Raw genomic sequence first — 26619 nt, forward strand, 5'->3', positions numbered from 1 at the left:
AAGAAAACTTCAGTGGTTTGCAAGCTGTAAATGAAACTACCAATAACTACAAAATTACTTATAGATTACTAGGCGAATCAAAATTGTCGTCACTAACCAACAACTTTATAGGTCATCTTTGCAATGAATAGAACCATTTCGACATGATTATTGTAATACACTACAATGAACGCTGGATGCCACTCTATACTACAGGTTACACCTCGTCGGGGAAAAGGGGGATTTCCTTGCTTTTTTCCCTTGACAGGCGAATGACAACGCCACCACGGCCCTCTTCCTTAATCGCAGCTGGTTACAACCGCTCTAGAAAAGTAAGATGTTGTTCATCATTTGTCTCAACTTTTAGTAATGATATGCTCCTTGTCCTACCACTTGTTTAGGCCAAACTTACAAATGTGCCCACAGCCTCGCTACTATTCCTGCCGGTGCCAGTGAGGCTAGGTAGCATACGCAGCTATCTAGCTAGTTGGCTAGCTAGCAAGTCAATACAGAATAATTTACATGTAAGTCGTTGCAAAGTAACAAATACACCATTGCTTAGTTAGCTATGTTAAATGTAATCGTATTCCTCACCACCAGTGAAGTCGTGGCTAGATAGTTACAGTGTCTAGCTAACACGTTAGCTAACTAGCACGTTGTATTTCTCCACTAGCCTAACGCTGGCTAGTTGAAGTTGTGTGTTCACAAAATGTGGTAAGATTCGAACTCTTTGCAGAGCTGTGATTGACTGGTTCCAAAGAGAGCTTAATTGACACGTTCCGTAGAGAGCTTTCGAATGTTACCATTCTGGTGTACTCTCTCATATGAGACTGACTGTCATTGGTGCAAAATCTGGAGTTCAAACAACGGTCACTCATAGACGGTCACTGTCACTCATAGACAGATAATTATAGTTTTAGCCATGTTGTGAGGTTATGCAGGGTTAGTTTACAAAAAAACAAGTAAAACACGCTCATATTTTTGGTTCTGGTGGTATTTTTGGTTACGACAGTTAACAATTACACTCATGAGGAATTGATCAATTAAACTCCTCAAAAATCAATGGGTATATAACATTAATTTAAAAGTCCCAAAATGAATGTACCAATCCAAGATTGACCCTTTAATCTGTTGATGACAGGTAGTTTGTAGCTAGAGAGTACTTCCTTTATGTGCCACTGGGTGCGACGGGAGGATGGCAGATGACAAGGACGTGCTACGAGATGTTTGGTTTGGTCGGATTCCGACCTGCTTCACACTTTACCAGGATGAGATCACAGAGAGAGAGGCCGAACCCTTCTATGTAAGTGTGACATTATGCAGACTAGTACTATATATATATATAACAAAAGTTTAAACTGATGTTGCTTTGCCGGACAATGCCAGTGGAGGCTGCTGAGGGGAGGATGGCTCATAATAATGGCTGTAACGGAGCAAATAGAATGGCTTCAAACACTTGGAAACCATGTATTTGATACCATTCCTCTCCAGCCATTCCATGAGCCTGTTCTCCCCAATTTAAGGTGTGACCAACCTCATGTGCAATGGACATAGATCTAGTTAACACTTGCGGGAACCTAGATTGAGCCCCTCACTTCTCCCCCTCTGCTGTTCTCTCCTCAGCTCCTCTTGCCAAGGGTGAGCTACCTGACTCTGGTCACAGACAAGGTGAAAAAGCACTTCCTGAAGGTCATGAAGGCCGAGGACGTAGAGGAGATGTGGTTTGATTTCGAGGGAACCTCACTCAAATGGTGGGTGAGCTTTAAATTAGGACTGCGAGCACTATGTGTGTTGTCAATTATTCACTTGTTTTAACAACTACTAGTGAATATAATGGTTAGAATTCCCTGTGCCCCTCCATAGAAACAAGTGTCCTAGCACAGCAGTAAATTAAATAGTTTAGAGATCAGAATTAAGCATATCAACTCGCCTCCTATCATCATCAATGAGGAGACTACATACCAATTATCTGCAGTCTTACATTTCAGGCACCAGGTGGCAGCCCAAAACAAGTTTTGGACACGAGTCCTAATTTTAAAGCGACATACACATTTAACTCAGACTTTTGGGTAAATAAGAGTTTTTTTTTGTTTTTTGGGGGGGGGGGGGGGGGGGGTGGATCAGCTTAATATTGCGGAAAGAATGTTGCTTCCAATGTAATTGTCTGCATCATTTCCAACCCCCCATATTTTTTGGGGCAAATATATATATCCATTCACGTATGCATACATATACACATATATACATACACATACCTACATAGACATACATACTTTTTTTAAAGAGTATACCTTTATTATTATTCCCCGCAAACCCTACCACCGATCCCCCAATTGAAGTAAACTGATAAACATTTCTGTTTTTACCTTCAATTTATACATCTTATACACATTTTACAGACACAGTCTACTTTATAATAGTTCTCTCTTGTTTGTTCTTAGTCCTTCCTCTATTTCTGTTGTCCATCCAGTTTGATTTCCACTTGTAACTGTGCTATTTCACAATAGCTCCGCACCTATACACATTTCACAGATCCCGTATGCCCTACATTATTTATCTTGTTATTAGTCCCACCCTTCAGCTCCACTCAACCTTTCCCATCTATCTTCCAACATCATCCATTTCGGATTTTTATTTGCCATATATTTTTCAACTGTGCTGTGATGCTTCACAAAAGATTTGAATCTTCCTATTCTCAAAGCTTCCACGGATTGTAAATTAAAAATAAACATTTTTGCTAAAATAATTATTATATTATTGATTGTTTGAATATGGCTTTTCAAATCCCCCAGTATTGCTATCTGTAGCGTTAGTTCTACGCAAATGTTGCAATTCTTCAACCATTCCTGGACCTGTGACCAAAAACGAGCTACATGCGGACAATACCAAAATAAATGGTCTAATGACTCTGCCTCCTCACAGCATAATCTACAGAGCTGGGAAGATTGTATCCCCCATATATATAACATTCTATTAGTTGCAAGAATTTTGTACAATAATTTAAATTGAAAAATTCGAAGTTTTGAATCCGGCGTTGTTTTGCGTATCAATTCATAAACCATGTGCCATGGAATGTGTACATCGAAAATCTCTTCCCAACTATTTTGCAATTTATATGGCACAGCTGTAAGTTTTTTGGTCCTTAAATGAAAATGGTATATGTTTTTATTTATCACACTTTTCTTTAACCATTTATGTTCTTTAATATAAGGCCGACATACAAGTTCCTTACTTTTATCCCCTTCCACCTGTCTCTTCCATTTTTGTGGTAATGCTGCAATTAATTGGTTGTAATTTTGGGTAGAGCAGACATTTCCATATGTCTGTGTTAGCTGCATGTGTGACATTACTCCACCAGTCCTATTTATGATATCATTCACAAAAATTATACCTTTTTTAAACATTTCTTCGATAAATACAGTTTTTTTATCAATTACTATATTTGAATTTAACCACAAGATTTGTTGTACTATTTGTTCCGTCCTTTCAGGTGGATTAAACTGAAATTGCAACCAACTTTCTAAGGCTTGTTTAAAAAATAAAGATATTTTGGAGATTATTTCCTTTTCAAGCAACTGAAAGTGAGCAGGTGTAATCTGAATAAAGGGAAAAAGGCCCTTCTTGAACATAGGATGAGACATTCGTACCAATCTACTAGAGAACCAGTTTGGATTTAAGTATAACTTTTGTATGACTGATGCCTTTAGTGAGAGGTCTAATGCTTTAATATTTAATAATTTCTGCCCTCCGAATTCATATTCGTTATATAAATAGGCCCTTTTAATTTTATCTGGCTTGCCGTTCCAAATAAAATTGAATATTTTTTGTTCGTATAATTTAAAAAGCAGGTCACTAGGTGTAGGCAAAACCATAAGCAAATAGGTAAACTGTGATATGATTAAAGAGTTAATCAGGGTGATTTTCCCACAAATAGACAGGTATTTTCCTTTCCATGGTAGCAAGATCTTATCTATTTTTGCTAACTTTCTATAAAAATTTATTGGAGTGAGATCATTTCTTTCTTTTGGGATTTGTATACCGAGTATGTCCACATCACCGTCAGACCATTTAATTGGTAATCTACATGGCAATGTAAAATGTGTATTTTTTAGTGATCCAATACGTAATATGGTACATTTATCATAATTTGGTTTTAATCCAGAGAGGATAGCAAATGTATCTAGATCCTCTAAGAGGCCGTGGAGAGGTTCTAGTTGTGGTTTTAAAAGAAAACATGAATCATCAGCGTACAATGACACCTTAGTTTTTAGGCCCTGGATTTCTAATCCCTTAATATTAATGTTTGATCTAATTTTAACAGCTAACATTTCGATGGCAATAATAAATAGATATGCCGATAGTGGACAACCTTGTTTTACTCCTCTAGATAGTTTAAAACTTTCTGAGATGTAGCCATTATTTACTATTTTACACCTAGGGTTACTATACATAATTTTTACCCATTTTATAAGAGATTCCCCAAAATTGAAATATTCTAGGCATTTATATATAAACTAAGAGGTTGATTTAAATTATTTTCTCTAAAACTTTCTCTAAAACTTATTAATCGGTTACCTAAGATCCAGCCCAAGGTGAAGGAGAGGATAACTCATTATGATTCAGAGTTGGACAAGAATGAAGCTCTGGTGACATGTTTTCTCAACTGATGTGGCTGTGTTTATTCATTGCAGGCACTATCCAATTGGATTACTGTTTGACCTGCATGCCTCCAACACTGCCTTGCCCTGGAGCATCACTGTGCACTTTAAGGTACAACACAGAATTTGTTTTGCAGCAAGTTAACATAGTACATATGGAGCAGCAACTATATTTGCTGCTCCAAATGTAGAATCCCCAGATGCTGGCCTGTATATAGCAGTGGTTGGAACCAAAATAATTTTCCAATTGTTTCGTTCTGAATAGAACCACTTTTTCCCCCCGTTTCGTTCCACTGTTCCGACCTGAAAAATAAAGTTCTTAACCGGTTCAAACCAAAAAAAAGTACAGGTTTATTTAGTTCCTTTCTGTTCCTTTTTTAACCTGTGAAACATATATATATTTAAAACATTTTGCTCATTAAATTACTTCACCAATCAGTGCGACAAGGTAGTTGTTTACATGCATGAAAAGCTAGTTGTTTACATGCATGATGGACAGACGAGTGTAGCCTATGGCGCAAGATGTGACAACCATTTTGAGGTTGTGGAGAGAGCGAGAGACGGTTGAGGAGGAGGCGTGAAGCACTGGGCATCTTGTTATGACATGCATTATATGAATTAGGTTCACAGAATTATACCTAGGAGGAGCGTCTTCTATGGAGGAACTTTGAATGTCCTTTGAGGTAGCTATCTAACAAGCTTGTGTGTGCAGAGCGGCACCAGAATTTAAAACATGTCTTACCTTTTTGTAGTTAATAAATCCAATGTGAAACATGATAATTAGGCCTATAGTACCCTTAACTAGCATTGAAAAAGTTTACACATTTTTCTCTTGCTAATTAAAAATCTCTCTCCCTATCTTCTGAAGCAAGCTTGTAACGTCAGTACAGTTAGTCACCTATGCTTCAGAGATAGTTACAGTGAGAGAGGGGCAGGTAGCCTAAACACGCACAGGCAAAGATTTTCAGCTTCCAGGTAGACACTGGAATATGTTTCTGAGTGACAGAGTGAGGGCTTTGTTGTGTTTTGTAGTGGGACTAGAACAAAATGCCTGGAACTTATAATAATTACGTTATTAACCGGTTCCCATGCTTTTAAAATTATGTGTCTGTTCCGAAACAGTATGGATCACTTTTGTTCTTTGAAAAAATGTATTTTCCGGTTTTCGGTTCTTTTCCCTGAACCGGTTCCAACCCCTGGTATACAATGCTAAAAATCTAGAGGTCGACCGATTATGATTTTTCAATGATGATACCGATTATTGGATTACCAAAAAAAAAGCTGATACCGATTAATCGCCCGTTTTTTTAAATATATATATTTTTTTTATTTATTATATATATTTTATATATATATATATATATATATATATATATATATATATATATATATATATATATATATATGTGTGTGTGTGTGTGTGTGTGTGTGTGTGTGTGTAATAATGATAATTACAACAATACTGAATGAACACTTTTTTATTTTAACTTAATATGACACATTTAAAAAATCTATTTAGTCTCAAATAAATAATGAAACATGTTAAATTTGGTTTAAATAATGCAAAAACACAGTGTTGGAGAAGAAAGTAAAAGTGCAATATGTGCCATGTAAAAAAGCTTTCGTTTAAGTTCCTTGCTCAGAACATGAGAACATATGAAAGCTGGGGGTTCCTTTTAACATGAGTTTTCAATATTCCCAGTTAAGAAGTTTTAGGTTGTAGTTATCATAGGAATTATAGGACTATTTCTCTCTACCATTTGTTTTTCATATACCTTTGACTATTGGATGTTCTTATAGGCACTATAGTTTTGCCAGCCTAATCTCGGGAGTTGATAGGCTTGAAGTCATAAACAGAGCTATGCTTCAAGCATTGCGAAGAACTGCTGGCAAACGCAGGAAAGTGCTGTTTGAATGAATGCTTACGAATGCTTACGAGCCTGCTACCACCGCTCAGTCAGACTGCTCTATCAAATATCAAATCATAGACTTAATTATAATATAATAAACACACAGAAATACGAGCCTTAGGTCATTAATATGATCAAATCCGGAAACTATCAGAACGGAACCGTTCCGTATTTTATCTAACGGGTGGCATCCATAAGTCTAAATATTGCTGTTACACTGTACAACCTTCAATGTTATGTCATAATTATGTAAAATTCTGGCAAATTAATTACGGTCTTTGTTAGGAAGAAATGGTCTTCACACAGTTCGCAATGAGCCAGGTGGCCCAAACTGCTGCATATACCCTGACTCTGCTTGCACAGAACGCAAGAGAAGTGACACAATTTCAAGTTAATATTGCCTGCTGACATTCATTTCTTTTAACTAAATATGCGGGTTTAAAAATATATACTTGTGTATTGATTTTAAGAAAGGCATTGATGTTTATGGTTAGGTACATTGGTGCAACGACAGTGCTTTTTTCGCGAATGCGCTTGTTAAATCACCCGTTTGGCGATGTAGGCTGTGATTCAATGTAAATTAACAGGCACTGCATTGATTATTTGCAACGCAGGACAAGCTAGTTAAACTAGTAATATCATCAACCATGTGTAATTAACTAGTGATTATGTTAAGATTTGATTGTTTTTTACAAGATAAGTTTTATGCTAGCTAGCAACTTACCTTGGCTCCTTGCTGCACTCGCGTAACAGGTGGCGAGCCTGCAACGCAGTCTCCTCGTGGAGTGCGATGTAATCGGCCATAATCGGCGTCCAAAAATGCTGATTACCGATTTTTATGAAATCGGCCCTAATTAATCGACCATACCGATTAAAAAGCAGTCCTGCCTGTGTGGTTTCTCTGAGGTAGAATTTCCCAGAGCGTGACCTGCTCCACTGCCCCTCTAACTCTGTGATCGAGGCCCACTTCATGTCCAGCATCAAGGAGGCGGATGCCCTCAAACACAAGAGCCAGGTCATCAACGACATGCAGAAGAAAGACCACAAGCAGCTGTGGATGGGCCTGCAGAACGGTGAGGCCACACACACACACACACACACACACACACACACACACACACACACACACACACACACACACACACACGTGTAAGTATTGACTTTGGGACTCGGTACCCTTATTTTGCCCCTCTACTCAACAACTTACACACCCCCAAGCCAACCAGTCAAAACCACGCCACCCACACTCTCTGAACATTGTCTTTGCCTCAGCTGCAAAGTTTTTTTCTCTTCTCACTTACCAAAATATACTATTTTGGGTGGCTTCCATAACCAAAACAGAGAGAGAAAGAGACAGTTACAACTCCACCCAGAAGAGAAAACAGATATGAAATATTTCAAAAGCTAAAATTGTGTGAAAGTGAGATAGAGGGGAGGGGAGTTAGAAACCAAGACAGGTTAACAGAGTTTCAGAAGCCTTGTAGAGCTGGTTTAAAAACATAAAAGGAGATGGGGACAGTTTGTATGTAAATGTAGTTGTGTTGTGTTCCTCAGATAAGTTTGACCAGTTCTGGGCCATGAACCGTAAGCTGATGGAATACCCCACAGAGGAGGGAGGCTTTCGCTACATCCCCTTCAGGATATACCTGGTAAATGGGCTAATGCATGCCTTGTCGACATCACAGCCAGTGTGACCTGCAGTGTGGCATCACTGGTACTGTTAATAGATGATGTCATCGATGCAATCAAAAAAATACATCAGGTCACAAATACGGCAATGCATAGTAATGAGAGAATACTATTTTATCATCTGATAAGCAAATAGAACATGATAGTGCATTTAGGAATATGAGAAAGCATTAAGTGAATTTGAAAATCAGAGTAAGAATTAAACAAAATACATAGTACACAAAAAACTGAAATGTGCTGCACAAACTGCTTATCAACACAATCATGAATTAATTGTCCAGTACCTGAACTGTCCCGTAGATGGTGCTGTATGACGGACTTGTAAGGCTCTTCATGAATAGGATACCGCCCAAGTCCTATAGCTTAAAGTGGGCTGCTGTTGAGCAACTTTTAATTTGTTAGTAAGCTTGTAATTTATTGTGATCCAGTGACAGGAAGAACCCTACAGAAGTGCTCAGTTGCAAAATATTTCCTGGAGATATTCAGCGAATAACTTTTCCCCCCAAAATTGTATTTTGTTAAACTCTTTTGATAACAGCAGATACATTAAAAAAAACTAATATTTTCCCAGAGATCACCCACCCATTAAACTCCAAATGTGTTAGCCTAATGTTTTTTCTGACTGTGCTTGGCGAGCAATTCGTTTGACAAGTTTATAGTTGGATGTGGGCAAATCAAATGAAGTGTGCCCAAACAGTGGGATGCACGCGGGCACAGGTGAATTCCTAAAGGGGATCCCGCCATCATGACTCAAATGAAATTCCCTCAAAAAGATGAATAAGCACCAGTGTCTCGCCCTGAAGGTCTGGAAAACATTAGGCCGTGTGTATCCCATAGTGTAGGAAAACTGCGTGGGGATACGGTGCGCCTGTAACAGGCATGATTTTACCCAAGAATGCATTCAATAAGCCCTCGGATCAGCTCGAGTGGTATATAGCTTTGCCTACCTTATTCCATAGTATTCGAAGCCATCTCTTCTCAACAAGAATAAACAAATGAAGGCGTGTTTGGACGAGGCAGTTGTGAAGGGGTTCTAGTGATATATTGCTGAATATAGATTGATGTGGAAATTTCTCCAGGGGAATCAGAGTAGGTTGTCAGGGCTTTGCTGCTGTGTTATAACAGATGTCAGCCTTTATGCCCATAAAATCTCTCATCAATGTTTTCACTGGAATGTTACAATCATAAATCTATTCAAAATTAAAGACTACCAAACAGAACAATAAAATATATCATTCAAGTGTTGACTAAAAACGTCTTGGCCTATATTGACTTTTGGTTAGTAAAGGAAACAAAATGTTACCACAAAATGAGATGATGAATATTTTTTGCCACTTCCAGGAAAATGTGATGTAATGCCTAGTCTTCAATTATAATATTGTGGCCAATTCCTTCACGTGGATATATGGCTATCATAAACAAATACATGCAAAATTAAACAAACCATTGGTACAAATTAGCTTTGGGACACAACACTGGGAGTCTCTGTATTGGTTGGACAATACACAGACTCCCGATGTTGTCCCAAAACTAGGTACATATGTAACTCATTTCACACTTCAACAAAGCGTTTTTGTATTTTGCCTATAATAAAACGTTCCAACACAATAATAAAACAGTGGTTGTAAAACCACAGACGCATTGTGTACTCCAAAGTTAACTGAACCATCGGCGGACAAAGCTATCCACGTCCGGATGCGGTAGTCATCATTGATGACTATATTTCAACCTGCAGGCCCCACTCTGACGACAAATTGCGGGCTTTAGTGTAAATAACATGTGCTACTTTGATGCAGACAGAATTAATGACAACATTGACTCTAAATAACAAACCACTCACTTCCGCTAGACTCCTTTTTGAAAAGGGAAGAGATTTCAAGGGGATGGATTTATCTGTCTTTGCGTGTGCGTGCGTGTGTTACAAAGTGCCAAAGCCACTAAATCTGGCGTAAAATGAAAATCCCACTGGGCAAAAACTGGTTGAATCAACGTTGTTTCCACGTCATTTTAACCCAAAAGATCAACGTGGAAAACTGATTGGATTTGCAAAAAATCATTAACGTAAGGGCATCCAATTCCACGAGAGGTAGCCTACATGTATACTGTACATTACATGGTGCCTCAGTGGTTGAGGAAAATGAGAGGTCCAAAAAATCTACTTGGAATTTTTATTTACCAGTGGAAGGTCTTGGGCTCAGTGAGAAAAGTGCCAGTGCTTTCTCTCCAACTGACTCACCCAGTGAGGGGGTTTGATTATCTGGGCCGGGTTACTCCAGTGAGAGGAGTTTGCACCAGGTGAAAAGTGAATAGCATTCATTTTGGACCGGGCTGGCTCCCGCGAGTGAGCCAGGTGCCCCGTTCAAAGCCCACGGTGAAGTAGGCTCAAAACAAAAGTGACGTAGCCAAGACTAGATTAAATTAAGCACGTGGAGTAACTGCCTTCAAAACGAAATCTAGTTTGAAAATTCAAACATATATTTGATGAAAAAGAGATATATGTTTCTAGACGATGCACCATGCTGCCTTGTTGACAACATGACCGAGCGGTGCAGATCACTGTTCCATTTGAGAAGGGCACTACTCCCTCACCGCTTTTTCCCGTTCATGTCACGGGCCAATAATAATTATTATTATATTGATTGACGTTTGTGCACCTCAGCCACCAGTTTACTGTCAATTAGTCGAATTGAATCCACACCGGCAATTAGGCTATGGGTTGAGTTCCTTTGCTTGCTTCAGTCAGGGAGAGCGAGTCTCTTTTCACCTGACCTCTCATCATTGGAGAGTTAATGACGCATCGCTCTTGGGTGTCGCCAGGTGGTACTCTGCTAGCTCTGGTGTCACACGAACTGAAAAGAAAGTGTCACCGTCCAAGAGTATCGCGCCTCTCTCCAGGATCAATGGCCCCCTCTTTGTATGGTACCCGGGTCAATTATTCATGGCGGTTTTTAAAAATGCAACGAAGTAGCTGTCACTTATCGCACTCTCTCCACTTCAGCTCCTGGCATAATCCCGCACAAATGCGATTCCTGTCAGTGAGTCACTCTTTCTGGTAACCCGAGAGGCAGTTTCGCGCCTTTGGAGCCACCTTCCCTACCATGCGCCCGGCGGTGTTAGTTACAGCTCCGTTACCCGAACCCTCCCGTTGCTGGTTTCCTTTTCACAGCTCCCATGATTAGTTGCTATTGTGTGTCAGACTCGCAGTTTGTCACCTCGGAGGCCCCTGGTTTCCCTGAACTGATAGACAAACTGGTTTCCCAGAACTGATAGCCAACCCGATCGCCGGTGTCCGTGTACGAACGCCTGATCTTCTGGACCATATCCAGCGAGCGGCACCTTTCTCATGTGCCCTCAGATCAGAGATTGGGTAGCAAGCACCACTTTTAATATTTTACTAGATGTGTCTGTAGGTGGACTCTTGTCTTCAATATGTCGTTATCAATTAAACGGTGCAGAGCGTTTGATTTGGTTCCACTAAAACCATTGACAACTGCATGCCATTTTCAAGGGATTGTTAAACGTTATACATTTTTAGTTGTAATATCATCACCTCTAGAAAAGAATAGTCAGAACTAGACATTTTAGATTATTCCATACAAAACAATTGCGCACATTTAGCTCTATCGTCAGAGTTAAACAGCAAGTAACGTGTTTTTCATGATCACTAAACATCAATTGATCATGTCATTTCAGATGTGTGAGGGTAGCCTATCCATTTGAAATGGCACTAGCTAGCTAACCAAACAACGTGTCATTTTAGTTTGCTTCATCAGAGACAAGGCTTTTGGAAAGAGCTTGACATCGGCAAGTCCTCGTGCTGGTAAAGTCGTCAGTCGGACTACTGTCATCACTACTATAGATGGCAAGCAAATATAGCCATTTAGTTTATCTACTGAAAGTTAGCTTGTTAACTAGCCATATTGACGTAATCTGTTATTAGCTAGCTAGCCAATTATATTTTTATATATTTTTTTACCTCAGTGCCTGTCATGTCTTTCAGCAACAATCATAATTAAACAATTAAAAACAATGCTAAAAAGGGGATAATGTTAGCTAACTTCACTAGATAGGTCTACGCTGCAGTTGGAGAGGAAAACTACGTTAGGTTTACTTATCACTATATGTTTAGCCAACTGGACAAAGTTTTTACTGGTAGCTTGCAAAGTAAACATTATCAGCTAACAGTACATCGGCAAATGCACCCTTCTGTTGTTTGACAGTCAGAGCCGCAAAGGATGGGAAAATTAGCCTAAGCTACTTACACTTGTCAGGTATAGTTCACTTTATATCACTCAAATATCCAATTAATGGCAGCCAATATTGAGAGATATCATGAGGCTACCCTCACATATCTGAAATGACACGATCAATAGATGTTTACTGATCACGAAAAGCAGGCAGTTACTTGCTGTTGTTAGTAAAACGTTTACTGTTGACAGGAGAACAAGAGGAGACAATAGGACGAGGTGGATAATTTTATAATAAGGCCGTTTAATTACATGTAAAGATATCTTAGTAAAATCTTGCAGCAAGGCTCTTTCAGTCTGACTCCTAGTGAATCGTCCGGAAAAGAGGCCAGTTTCCAGAAATGTACAGTACTATATAGACAACAAGCAAAGTAGGTAGATCTGCGAGTCCGGCCTTCCGATTGGTCGATCTGGGTCTTGGGTAGTCCTGATCAGGCCTGGTGTCCACGTTCCATTGGTTCCTGAGAGTTCTTTGTCCTGAGGTCCAACCATGGGTTGGGTGTGTCTGTGTGATTGTCATGGGGGAGGGGAATTGTGGGTGCCGTGTATATGTCCAATGTGTCCAGCATATGTCCAAGAGAAAGAGGGGGTGTGTATGTTGTGTCAACTTATAGGTAATGTTGAGAAGTTGTTAAAACAAGTTACCAATATCTAATACAATTTCTTACACTGTGTAACTCTGATGATGGAGCTAAATGTGCACAATTGTTTTGCATGGAACAATTTGTAGCTCTATGTTCTTCAAGAGGTGATGATATTAAAACCAAATAGTTATAACATTTAACAATCTCTTGAAAACGGCACATAGTTGTCAATGGTTTTAGCGAAGCTGTGGGTTCCCTTGCCCCCCAGCAGCCAAATTGAACGTATTGTGACGTTTTATTGATAACGACCTATAAGCCATTACAATGAGCTCATCCTCCGATTTCACCTCACCAGCCTCCCCTGTATTGCACCTAACTTTTATCACTGGAGTAGCCTGTGATTGAATCGTCAGAGACTTTGGCTTATTTAGTGGCATATTCATTTGGGGCGCAGTTCCCGAGGGCTTGGGTCTGCGCCAGAAATAATCGAGTCATGACTTGTAGCCTAGAATAACCACTTCATTTTATGTTCTTGCATTAGGGCTATTGTGTGGCTTTGTCAAGCTATTGCATAAAAGTACTTGAGTAATTAATTAAGTAACTTATTGCAAACAGGATGCATGTTTTGGAATATTTTTTTTCTGTACAGGCTTCCTTCTTTTCACTCTGTCATTTATGTTAGTATTGTGGAGTAACTACAATGTTGTTGATCCATCCTCAGTTTTCTCCTATCACAGCCATTAAACTCTGTAACTGTTTTAAAGTCACCATTGGCCTCATGCTGAAATCCCTGAGCGGTTTCCTTCCTCTCTGGCAACTGAGTTGGGAAGGACTCCTGTATCTTTGTGGTGACTGGGTGTATTGATATACCATCCAATCCTAATTAATAACTTCGCCAGGCTCAAAAGGATATTCAGTGTCACCTTGTTTTATTTGAACCCATCTACCAATAGGTGTACTACTTTGCAAGGCATTGGAAAACCTCCCTGGTCTTTCTGGTTGAATCTGTGCTTGAATTCACTACTCAACTGAGGGACCTTACAGATAATTGTATGTGTGGGGTACAGAGATGGGGTAATCAATTTAAAAATCATGTTTAACACTATTATTGCACACAGTGATTCCATGCAACTTATTATGTGACTTTTTAAGCACATTTTTACTCCTGAATGTATTTAGGCTTGCCATAACAAAGGGGTTGAATAATTATTGACTCAAGACATTACAGCTTTTAATTTTTGATTAATTTGTTAAAAATTATAAAAACAAAATTCCACTTTGACATTGTGTGCATGTGATCTAAATGCAATATCCCACAATCTCAATTTAATCAATTTTAAATTCAGACTGTAACATAATGAAATGTGGGAGAAATCAAGGGGTGTGAATACTTCCCGGAGGCACTGTATGTAATTTTTTTGTCATGCTCTGATTCCTCTCCCCACTCTCCGTGTAGACGATGAGTGACAGGCCGTTCATCCAGAAGTTGTTTCGCCCCATATCGACCAACGGCTACACACACACGCTGGGGGATCTGCTGAAGGAGGTGTACCCCGTGGCCATATCCAACGACGGTACTTACCTACTCATAGACATTGCACAACACTAATTACACCTGTACTACACACACACACACACACACACACACACACACACACACACACACACACACACACACACAGTAAACACACACAGTCCCACAAGAGAAAGCAGACCTGTTTCTTCCTCACTGTGCTATCAAAGGGTGCTCTGCATCTCACAGGAAGCCAGAGAATAGAAGACATCAGCCATGTAGGTCTATTTTATTTACACAGTAAAAGAGGACTTTTCGAGATCAATGCTCAGAGATAAAACACACGAGAGGGTCGAGGAGGGAAAATAGTTGCCCACATGTGAAAGAGTGAAAAGTGAGGGGAAGGGGAAGAAAATACATAGTGGAATGAGGAGCGGCGCTACATGTAGAGAAGAGGGCGCGATGGAGAGCGAGGCAGCCTAAACAGGTAGTGTCTGGAGGGCTGTGCAGAGGAAGTAGATAAGCAGACAATGGAGCTGTGAGACAGAGGACCTGCAGGAGAATCACCTGCATGGAGTAATGCACCACTACAATTACTACTGCTCTGTCTGCCTGCCTGCCTGGCTTTATCTTTTTCGCTCTCTGTTTGCCTCCCTCACATGTCTTTCTCTTTCTCGCTCCTTCTCTCCCACTCTCTCTTGCTTTATCAAGAATCACTATATTTTCTTTTCATCCCCTTCCTGTACTTATATAATCTCTTTTATCCATTTCTCTCTTTTCTCAATTCCTTCTCTGCTCTCCTCTGAGGATGGTGGTGGCTTGGCTTGATAAAGGTGAAAGTGCTGCTTTTCTCCCGTCGTTTGTTGTGTTTCCCTCTTCCTCGCTGGGGAGATGGGTGTTTGATAGCGGGGGATTATAGCTGTGTGTTTGGATTAGAGTGACTGGGGGGTTACTCAGGCAGCCTAATGGCGGCATTGTTCACAGACGTATTCTTGGTATCCGATTCCTTGTGAGGACCTATCGGATAAGGACGTCTCAGCACTCACTCTGATGTTTCTAACATCAAACCAACATTTTTAAACATTCCCCTCTGTTTTGTCTGGAAGCCTTGATGGTCCTTCAAGCACCCAGAAACCCATCAAACTGAACTAACCCAACAAAACATGTAACCAGGGGTTATATTAACTGGGGATTCCCAGCATATGGCAGCATGATACTCAGATGAGTCGTACTGTTACCGGACCGGACCGACGTTCTTCTACCCACGCAGGAAATTCGAACATCAACATCTTATTCTGATTAGCAGTCGGTTGGTCAGCTTTGACGTCTGCGAACGCTTTGTTTTGAGCAAGGTATTAGACATGGTTTGACTGGGTTAGAGACAGGAGAGATATGTCTGAACAGTAACACGTTTCTCCCCATGTATGGCGCAGGACAAATTCAATTGAACACGCCTCAGAAAGAGTTGCCTTGGCGAGTCGAAGCCTTCCGAGAATTCCCCCGTCATGTCCTTTACAGATGTGACATGTTTCTTATAAAGAAAAACAGGTTTTGTGGTGATATTTCTAATAAGTGGAGAATGCAGAAATCCCCCCGACTGACAAGCCCACGCGCCAACAATACTCGCCTACACACCACTCTTATTGATTTTACTCATTCATGGTACAGCCCACAGAACAAAGGAGTGAAACTATTGGCCAATCCGCCCACACAGAACACCACAGTCAGAATCAATAGCGAATCCAGTCTCTTCTCATCAAACGGGCTGTCTCACTGTTCAGAGAGCGGGGGTGTTCTGGGTTTCAGTGGTTGGTTTGATATGAGGGACGGTGGGTGTGTGAGGTGTTGAGTAGGGGGAGGCAGAAATGAGACAGAGGTCTCCAAGTCAATACCTTACGGTCTGTTTATTGTATACCTGCAAACTCAATTTCCCTGTTGCTTCTTTTAAATGCAGTTGAGTATATTCATGAAAAAACAAACTAACTTGCTGAAGGAAATTACTCTTATGAGACATCACAAGACAAATATGTTTTTCAGGTCTAGAGAGATTTATTGATAGATTTATACCTGTCAGTTCCCCCTAACATACACACACATATTTCTTATTGGCCGGTCAGTGTGTTTGTTGAGTTCTGGTGTAACTGTTTAGTCTTGGCTGGCCTCACTGCAGGGAAGAATGGGGTTGTGGCCTTCTTAAATTGGACTCGGCTATACTTAAGTAACAAAACATGTCTTGACTGTTAGTCACTGTAATACTCAACCGCAGTGTGTGTGCAAATTTGTCATCTTTTATTTTTATTCAAACTATGGTGGTCAATATTCCTCTTTGGAAATAAGTTGCTATGGAGTTATACATTGCTATAGTGTTTTGGGATTGGGGTCAATAAAGTTATGTGTTTTGATTAATGCCATTAACATTAATCAAAAGCAACTGTATTGGCCCCAATCCCAAAACACCATAGTAATATATAACAGCCATGCATGCATCCCAAATGGCACCCTATTTCCGCATCCCAAATGGCACCCTATTCCCTAAATAGTGCGCAACTTGTGAAAAGCGCCCATAGGACTCTGGTCAAAAGTGGTGCACTATGAAGGAAATGGGGTTCCATTTGGAACGAATCCCATGTTAATGGCTCACAGCAGCACAGTGTGATTCAGATGTGAAAACAACAGTCAGTCTTCCTAAGAACCCTAATATTATGTCACATTCCAGAAAAACCTAGGAGATATCCCACGCCTTCAGGACACAGTATAGAAGGATCCATGGAAAATACGCAATATAATTCTATCTAGAGGACTCAAGATCCTTCCACTATGACACAGCGCTTTCACAACGTTTCAGAGGAGAAATACAGATTAATCACGTTGGTCTCCGCCCTCTGAAAAAGACATGCCAACCATAAGAGGGCCAACCAGACCATACATTCTGTGTGCAGATATTCAAGCTGTGCATATTTGGGATGAATTTCCCTTGTGTCATAGTGAGAGTGTCAGGGGAGCGCCCCTCCTCCCCCACATGCTCCTGATACTGTCACCAGGGGCACAGTATGTGGAAGAGAGAGGGAAAGTGTTATTGCAGTATGAATGTTAGTACTTGTGAGTGTATTGATCGTATGTGTGATCATAGGCTGTACATAGGGCGGCAAGGTAGCCCAGCGGTTAAGAATGTTGGCCCTGCAAGGTCGCTGGTTTGAATCCTAGAGCCAACTAGGTGAAAAATCTGACAATGTGCCTTTGAGCAAGGCACTTAACCATAATTTCTCCTGTAAGTCGCTCTGGATGAGCGCATCTGCTAAATGACTAAAATGTTCAAATGTACATTGCTGGAACGGCATCATGAACACAGGCCACAATCGGTAATGCAGTCATTGTTTTATTTTCTCAAGAGCAGTAGTTGGTTTAGTGGGATCAAGTTATTTCATTGTAATAGGCCTTAATATTAGACAAAGGGAAAATGAGTTTACAAATAACACAAAAAATGTATACTTCATTTATTACTTTAATTAACAAAGTTATGCAATACCCAATTCCTCTGTGTGAAAAGTAATTGCCCCCTGACACTCAATAACTGGTTGTGCCACCTTTAACTGCAATGACTGCAACCAAATACTTCCTGTAGTTGTTGAACAGTCTCTCTCATCGCTGTGGAGGAATTTTGGCCCACTGTTGCATGCAGAACTGCTTTAACTCAGTGACATTTGTGGGTTTTCAAGCATGAAGTGCTCGTTTCAAGTCCTGCCACAACATCTCAATTGGGATTAGGTCTGGACTTTGACTCGAACATTCCAAATCTTCAAATTTGTTGCTTTTTAACCATTTTCATGTCGACTTGATTGTGTGTTTTGGATCACTGTCTTTCTGCATGACCCAGCTGCGCTTCAGCTTCAGCTCGTAGACGGATGGCCTGACATTCTCCTGTAGAATTGTATGATACAGAGCAGAATTCATGGTTCCCTCAATGAAGGCAAGTCATCCAGGTCCTGAAGCAGCAAAGCATCCTCAAACCATCACACTACCACCACCATGCTTGACTGTTGGTGTGAGATTCTTACTGTGGAATGCAGTGTTTGGTTTTTGCCCTATCATAATGGGACCTATCTCATCCAAAACGTTGACTCAAGTCTGCCAAAAAGCACCTGGAAAAGCCTGGATGATCATCAAGACATCAAGACTCAGTAAGAACCTTATACCAACGGTGAAGCATGGTGGTGCTAGTGTGATGTTTTGAGGATGCTTTGCTGCTTCAGGACCTGGATGACTGGCCTTAATAGAAGGAACCATGAATTCTGCTCTGTATCAGACAATTCTACAGGAGAATGTCAGGCCATCCGTCTATGAGCTGAAGCGCAGCTGGGTCATGCAGCAAGACAATGATCCAAAACACACAATCAAGTCGACATGAAAATGGCTAAAAAGCAACTCATTTGAAGTTTTGGAATGTTCTAGTCAAAGTCCAGACCTAATAATCCCAATTGAGATGTTGTGGCAGGACTTGAAACGAGCAGTTCATGCTTGAAACCCCACAAATGTCACTGAGTTAAAGCAGTTCTGCATGCAAGAGTGGGCAAAAATTCCTTCACAGCGATGAGAGACTGATCAACAACTACAGGAACTATTTGGTTGCAGTCATTGCAGCTAAATATGGCACAACCAATTATTGAGTATAAGGGAGCAATTACTTTTTCAACACAGGAGTATTGTTAATTAAATAAAGTTATTTGTTTTCTCAGGTTCCCTTTATCTAATATTAGGTTTTAGTTGAAGATCTGTTAACATTCAGTATCAAAAATATGCAAAAATAGAGAAAATCAGAAAGGGGGCAAATACTTTTTCACGGCTCTGTATATCCATACTGTATACCAGTCTGCAGGTGGTGGGTGTGCCTGAGGAGCTTCTTACTAACCCTGGATTCTTCACTCAGACAGATATTTCTAACGATTGTAACGGTCGTTCAGATATTACGTGTACATGCAACAGTATGCATCTTTTGGTACCGTATAAGGAGAAGCGGTCAGTGTATGTGTGTGTAGTCATATAGACACTGAGCTCCTACATGACTTGGCTACTGCCCCCTCTATTGTTTTGACCCCGCCCTTCCCCTCAGTGCCCTGATATGAGTGGGTGAAAGGTCGTGACCTGGGGCCCAGTGTCTCTAAGTAGGTGGGGCTACTGTTGCTTTGAGTAAAACCAGTAACTTACAGACATCAATGTACACACATACAACATATGCCCATTGAGAGTTACTCACACCCATTCAGATACGTTTACCTGCTGGCAATCTTTCACGCATGCAGATGATCATACTAACTCACACTAACACACACAAACACACACGTGCACACCTCGTCGGACCATCAGAGTGAGTGAGGCTCATTTGTCTTGCTGTGTGACTTGTGGTCAGTCCCAGGGTCAGGCCTGGTCACTGTGATTGATTAATCTGTCTGTCGCTAGCCGAGAGGCTTCGGTCATTCTGAGGTGAGAGGGACAACTTAAACACACTCATTTAACTATCGCTTGCACACAGACACACACTCCCACACTATAATCTATGACTAGTGTTGTTTAAAGAAAATCCTAGCATTTCTGTTTGTAGAAATATAAATATATGGAGTCCGACACAGTCAAAAGGATTTTTAAGTTGAAGCTCATACTCCATCCCTCTCCCTCCATGTCTCCCTTCTCTCTCTCCTTATACAGACGAGTCCAAGCACTACCAGGTGGTGATCCATGGGATTGAGCCCCTGCTGGAGACCCCGTTGCAGTGGCTGAGCGAGCACCTCAGTCACCCTGATAACTTTCTCCACATCAGCGTCATACCCGCGCCTAGTGATTGACACCTCTGGTAAAGTTTGGTAACACCCGGCAACTGGGAAAGTTGCAAACTCCGAACGGACTCTTTAGAGAGCAGGAAAACCCACGTGACTGGGGGCGAAGAGTGACGCAATCGCGGTGTGATGTCATCTCATTCAACTTGTCCCAAAAAGGAGCCCACCAGGAGAAAATTTACCGTTTTCTGTTTTCCTTCTCTTTTTCTCTCCTCCTTCGCACTCCGTCTCTTTTGGACCTTTACCTGTTTGGGGAAAGTTGTTCCGCCCAAAATGTGGAAGGCCAAACTGAATGAGAGCTCATCTGTTTAAAAAGAGAGGCAGGGAGATTCTGCTTACCACCTCCTCTCTCCTCTTCCTCCTCCTAGAGAAAGAGACAGGGCCCAGACATGCCTAGTGGGACCCTCTACTAACAGAAGTCGCCTTAGTTTTCCCGAGTCACATCATGAGCTACACGGTTGGACGTTCATGAAGTCACAACTGAGTTTACACACTTGTACTGTATGCCACTGAGGAGTGAAAGGAGATTTTTAAAGACACTTCACTTCTTCATTCTTTGTCTCTTGCTCTCTGTCTGTCTGTATATTCTCCCATCTTCCTCTCTCACTGTATTTCCTGTTTCTTTCTTCTCTCTCTTCCTCCCTCCCCCTCTTTCTCTCTCGTGTCATTTATTGCCGATGCTCTCTCATCTCCATAGCTAATTATCTATTGGAATTCCTCCTGCTACTAATGAGACCGCTAAACTCCTGTCTCCATGCCAAGCCTTGGGGTTGTGTGAGTCTGTGTGTTGTAATTGGAGACATCATTTAAAGTCTCCTAGAGGGACATGGAGGGGGTGAGGAAGGTGTGAAGAGTCCGAATGGAATCCTGTCTGCCTTCTCTCTTGCGTGTCTCGTGTCAAAGGGAGACGGGGCCAGACATGTAATTTGGAGTGTGTTGTTACAGTCGAAGGGGAGGGAAACTTGTGATGTCACACCTGTCTAATCACGTCAGGCTTCCTCATTCGCCGCCTAGGAGGATGGGATAGAGGAGTTTACAGCTCTGAGTCAGGGCTGGGCTCGACGTGGGGTACTGTCTAAGGGGTAGGCATGTGCATATGTGTGTGTATGTACATGTGTGTATGGGTACTTTTTACACATTTTGTTGTTACAAAGTGGGATTCAAATGGATTTCATTGTCGTTTTTGGTCAATGATCTACACAAAACACTCTGGAATGTGAAAGTGGAAGAAAAATTGTAACATTAACAAAATACAAAAAAAATTAACTCTACTATATCTTGATAAGTATTCTCCCCCCTGAGACTACATGTTAGAAACACCTTTGGCAGTGATTACAGCTGTGAGTCTTTTTGGCTAAGTCTCTAAGAGCTTTGCACACCTGGATTATACAATATTTGCCCATTATTATTTTAAAAAGTCTTCAAGCTCTGTCAAGTTGGTTGTTGATCATTGCTAGAAAGCCATTTTTATGTCTTGCCATATATTTTCAAGTAGATTTAAGTCAAAACTGTAACTAGGCCACTCAGGAACATTCACTGTCGTCTTGGTAAGCAACTCATAGATTTGGCCTTATGTTGTAGGTTATTGTCCTGCTGAAAGGTGAATTTGTCTCCCAGTGTCTGTTGGAAAGAACACTAAGTCAGGTTTTGCCTGTGCTTACAGCTTAGCTGTATTCCGTTTTCTTTTTATCCTAAACTCCCTAGTCCTTGCCGATGACAAGCAAACCCATAACATGATGCAGCAACCGCCATGCTTGAAAATATGGAGATTGGTACTCAGTAATGTGTTGTATTAGATTTGCCCCGAACATAACACTTTTTGTATTCAGGACAAAAAGTTTCTTTGCCACATATTTTGCAGTATTACTTTAGTGCCTTGTTGTAAACAGGATGCATGTTTTGGAAAATACGAATTCTGTACAGGCTTCCTTTTCACTTTGTCATTTAGGTTAGTATTATGGAGTAACTACAATGTTGTTGATCCATCCTCAGTTTTCTCCTATCACAACCATTAAACTCTGTAACTGTTTTTAAATCACCATTGGCCTCATGGTGAAATCCCTGAGCAGTTTCCTGCATCTCCGGCAACTGACTTGGGAAGGACGCCTGTATCTTTGTAGTGACTGGGTGTATTGATATACCATCTAAAGCCTAATTAATAACTTCACCAAAAACCTCCCTGGTCTTTGTAGTTGAATCTGTGCTTAAAATGTCCTAATCGATTGAGGTACCTTACAGATAAATGTGGGGTAAAGAGATAGGAGTTGTCATTCAAAAATCATGTTAAACACTATTATTGAACACAGAATGAGTCCATGCAACTTATGTGATTTAAGCACATTTTAACTTCTGGACTTATTTAGGCTTGCCATGACAAAGGGGTTGAATATTTATGGACAAAACATTTCAGCTTTTCAATTTTTACATTTTCTATTCCACTTTAACATGATGGGTTATTGTGTCTGTGACACAACATCTTAATTTAATAACAAAATGTGGAAAAGGTAAAGGGATGTGAATACTTTCTGGTGTGTGTGTGTGTGACTGCACACAGCAGACACAGACTTTTGACTCAGTCACAAAGACACAAGCCAATGATGAAAAGCAGAGCTAGACTCTCATCTTGCTGACACACTTGTCTTGTTGGGATTTCCCAGTCAACCTATTGGATTGAGTTGCTCAATACTGACAGCTCTAACTGTATCTCTATTGCAGATCTTTTAAATATCTCTATTGCATGTGTATCCTGCCATTCCTCCTCCAAGCCCTTGGCAGCATGTCTTGCAACTCACACAAAGTGATCCTCGGTAACCATTTATTTTTCATTACAATGTTGAAGTACAGGTAACTGCCACAATAAAGGAAACACCAACATAAAGTGTCTTAATAGGGTGTTGGGCCACCAGAACAGCTTCAATACACCTTGGCATAGATTCTAAAAGTGTGGAACTTTATTGAAGGAATGCAACACCATTCTTACACGTGAAATTCCATCATTTGGTGTTTTGTTGATGGTGGTGGAAACCGCTGTCTCAGGCACCGCTCTAGAATCTCCCATAAGTTTTCTTTAAACCCCCTATGCTTCTTTGAGACCCCTCTCAGTCTCTGAGATTTGGTTAATTTAGCAGACACTCTTTTTCAGATCTCTTCTTCTAGCCATGGTAGCCAAAATAATGGGCAACTGTGCATTTTTATACATGACCCTGAGCATGACGGGATGTTAATTGCTTAATTAACTCGGGAACCACACCTGTGTGGAAGCGCCTGCTTTCGATATACTTTGTATCCCTCATTTACACAAGTGTTTCCTTTATTTTGGGAGTTGCCTGTATGTGGGACACAATGCCTGACCCCAGTTTTCCAATTGCCTTTCTGCTCCCCAGGTCATCACTTCGTTCATCCTGTTGTGGTTGTTGTCGTGTTTTACTTCATGGCTATACAATAGTCAAACTCTTACTGTCCAAGTCATTGGCACTAGATTCCGCGAAACCGAGTTCACACACACACATTTGTTTGTGTTTAACACGTTACAGGGGGCTGAGAGCAGTCAGAGGGTATCAGACACACATGAGAGTGATTAGTAATTTAGAGGAATCCATGACTGTATTCCCTCCATGCTGCATCCCCCGCGGGATAGAGAGCGAGAATAGGGAGTAAGAGAGAATGAGAGTACATAGGCGGCCAATGGGCCTTTTCTCAGCACAAGCTCACACGGGGGGGGGGGGGTTCTGCTCTATATTTCTACATTTGGACTCTGAGCTTATTTACAAATACTGTAGTTTTCCTTCCACCACACACACACACACACACACACACACACTAGTCGATATGCAAACGAGTTCTGAGATACTTTTCCGTTCCTCTGCTGTTTGTCTTTTCTCCCTTTACTTTCTCTTGGTGATTGTGATCATACTTACAGCACAGGTACAAACAGAACCATCCAGTCAGTGGAAACGTTACTAGTTAAATATTTATTGATTAACGAATGCTATCTTCAACTCTCAGGTCTTACCTGGATTCAGAGTTGTTCTCACTGTTAACTGCAACAAACAACAAAAATGTGCATTCTTTTTCTGTTTTTTTATTTTCTTTCTCTCCTTATACACTATTTTGCAGTGGCTTGCTTTTCTTTCATTTGCTACTTACTGCAGTGATTACAACGCTGTAAAAATGTTTTTGTGTAGAATTAACATTGAATTAAAAATGAAATTGTTTTATACTGTAGTTCTGGGCTATGCCTGTGTCTTTTAGTTCCTGTTCTGGTTTGCATTATCATTGAATGGGGATGTTATGTGTCTCTTATTTCTACATCTAGGTTTTCATAGAAGTTAAAACACTTAACCTGGGAGATTTCTCTTTGTCATTTATTTGTGTTTATTTGAGGTTCAGGGGGTGGTAAAGGTGGATACAAAATATTTTCTGAAAATTGTAGACTGTTTTATTTTCATACCTTTAAAAGAATAGCTTCAGCCCGTTTCTGAATTACTATTGTTTACCTCTCGATCTAATCTCTTTTCACGAGCAACGTGTTCTCTCTGTGGAATAAGGAAATGGCCATCCCGTCCCAGTCTCCACTTGTTGTAAACTAGTCACCAAACACATCTAAGAGATTACTGTCCCCATTGTTTCTTTCAATTCTTGGCACTACAAACACAGATTGCCATCCCTCTCTGTTCATCCTGCTCTTTTCCTCCTGCTTCAAAGGATGGAGAGAATTATCTGTTTTAACGAGGAAACAGCCTTTGAAGTTTGTAATTATTAAAAGGACAGAGTTCAGCTCTCTGAATGTTAGCAACCCTAGGTCTTTCATTTGCTTTTAGTCACTCCCTCTCTCATTCTCTTTGTCTTTTCTCTCTGTCACACACTTTTCTGCTTTTGGATACCTTTTAATGACAAGTATTGAGTTGATGAAAGTCAAACTCAAATTGTATTGTTAGTTCGAAAGGAAAAAAATAAACTACTGTCTAGCCAAAGAGTCCCCCCTCCTCTCTCTCTCTTGATGAGGATGTTGAGGTAAACCAGAGATGCTGGAGACCATAAGTCAGACTCTGCCTTGTGAAGTTATACGAGGTGACTGGAGACAACTTTCCCCTCTGCCACCCTCACCTCACCCCCCTCCACGCCGTGACTACACAAACACACAAATACAAACCTTGTCTTTCTTACACATTCTCACACACACACACACAGGTTCCCTCCAGCATACCTGTAGCCAGGGGTAAGAATGGCTGTCAGAGGAGCAAATAACTCTCCTCTCTTTCCTCTCTCGTTCCTGGGGGTGCCCTCTCATTTTGAGTGCGTCCCAGTCCCCTCGCCCCACACAGGGGCCAACCTGTCATTAACCTAGGCCGCTAATGGGCAGGTGCTGAAGGCAGAGAAAGAGTCACTTCAAGGCCTTTACGGTCACTCACCTTCATCTACATCCTCCCATCATTGTCTCAGTTGCAGTGGCTGACTGTATCCTCTCTCGATGCCTCTTTTTCTCTCTAATAACTACTGTACCCACTTCCCAGCTGTAGCCTCTGACTCAGGGTCAGTGTGAGTAAGTATTGACTGGATGTTGTGGCTCCTAGCTGGCTGTGCAAAGAAGACTGTACTTTGTCTTTAATAGACTAGAGAATTAGACCCTCAGCCCCTGTCTGTGTCTTTGTGTGACAAACATGTCAAATGTTGATTCACTGCTAACAGTATTTTTCCCACTGATAGCCAATTCGGAACCTGAAAAACTTCCTGAAATAAACTAAATGCAATGATGTAAATATTTATGTTCTTGTTACTTGAGTATGCCCTTGAGCCACAGTCCATTGGGACTTTTTCTCTGGCCCATCTGAGTACATGAAAAGTTTTGTAAAACGCACTCACAAACAGGGCCTAAAATTCACTTTTTGGTCCACCAGCCACTGTGTTACGTAGATTTTAAAAAAAATAAGAAAATGGATGAGAATGCTTTGTAATGTTTCTAAAACAAATGTATTACTAGTGAAAATGTATGTGGTATATTGTTTAATTTCATATTTTTGTGTGACCTCTGTCTCCTCTGTGATACTTTAGTTAAGACTATGTTCACCTACCCTTTTAAGGTTGGGAGGTCACAAATGCAAATGGTCTAATTCAAAATCTAACTTTTTTCACTCTATAAATACATTTAAACTGTATGGCACTACTTTAACTACAATGAAAATGGGGCAATTAAAACTTGTATATGAATGAA

General features: G+C 40.7%; 1 protein-coding gene across 1 annotated transcript; it reads left to right on the forward strand.

The window, feature by feature from the left end:
* LOC129837852 (autophagy protein 5-like) lies at positions 1-26619 on the forward strand. Its single transcript, XM_055904325.1, has 8 exons — positions 1-311; positions 1121-1282; positions 1603-1730; positions 4671-4749; positions 7458-7620; positions 8102-8196; positions 14524-14641; positions 20281-26619. The coding sequence occupies exons 2-8, from the start codon at positions 1175-1177 to the stop codon at positions 20415-20417; spliced, it is 828 nt and encodes a 275-aa protein (XP_055760300.1). The 5' UTR covers positions 1-311; positions 1121-1174; the 3' UTR covers positions 20418-26619.

Source organism: Salvelinus fontinalis, chromosome 38, assembly GCF_029448725.1.
Source record: "Salvelinus fontinalis isolate EN_2023a chromosome 38, ASM2944872v1, whole genome shotgun sequence".
NCBI lineage: Eukaryota > Metazoa > Chordata > Actinopteri > Salmoniformes > Salmonidae > Salvelinus > Salvelinus fontinalis.

Bases quoted from the DNA above. Each gene is read 5' to 3' on its own strand.
- LOC129837852 (XM_055904325.1), top strand. From the start codon at position 1,175: ATGGCAGATGACAAGGACGTGCTACGAGATGTTTGGTTTGGTCGGATT. The intron at 1,731-4,670 runs GTGGGTGAGCTT...TATTCATTGCAG, and splicing joins GAGGGAACCTCACTCAAATG to GCACTATCCAATTGGATTAC. The intron at 14,642-20,280 runs GTACTTACCTAC...CTCCTTATACAG, and splicing joins CGTGGCCATATCCAACGACG to ACGAGTCCAAGCACTACCAG.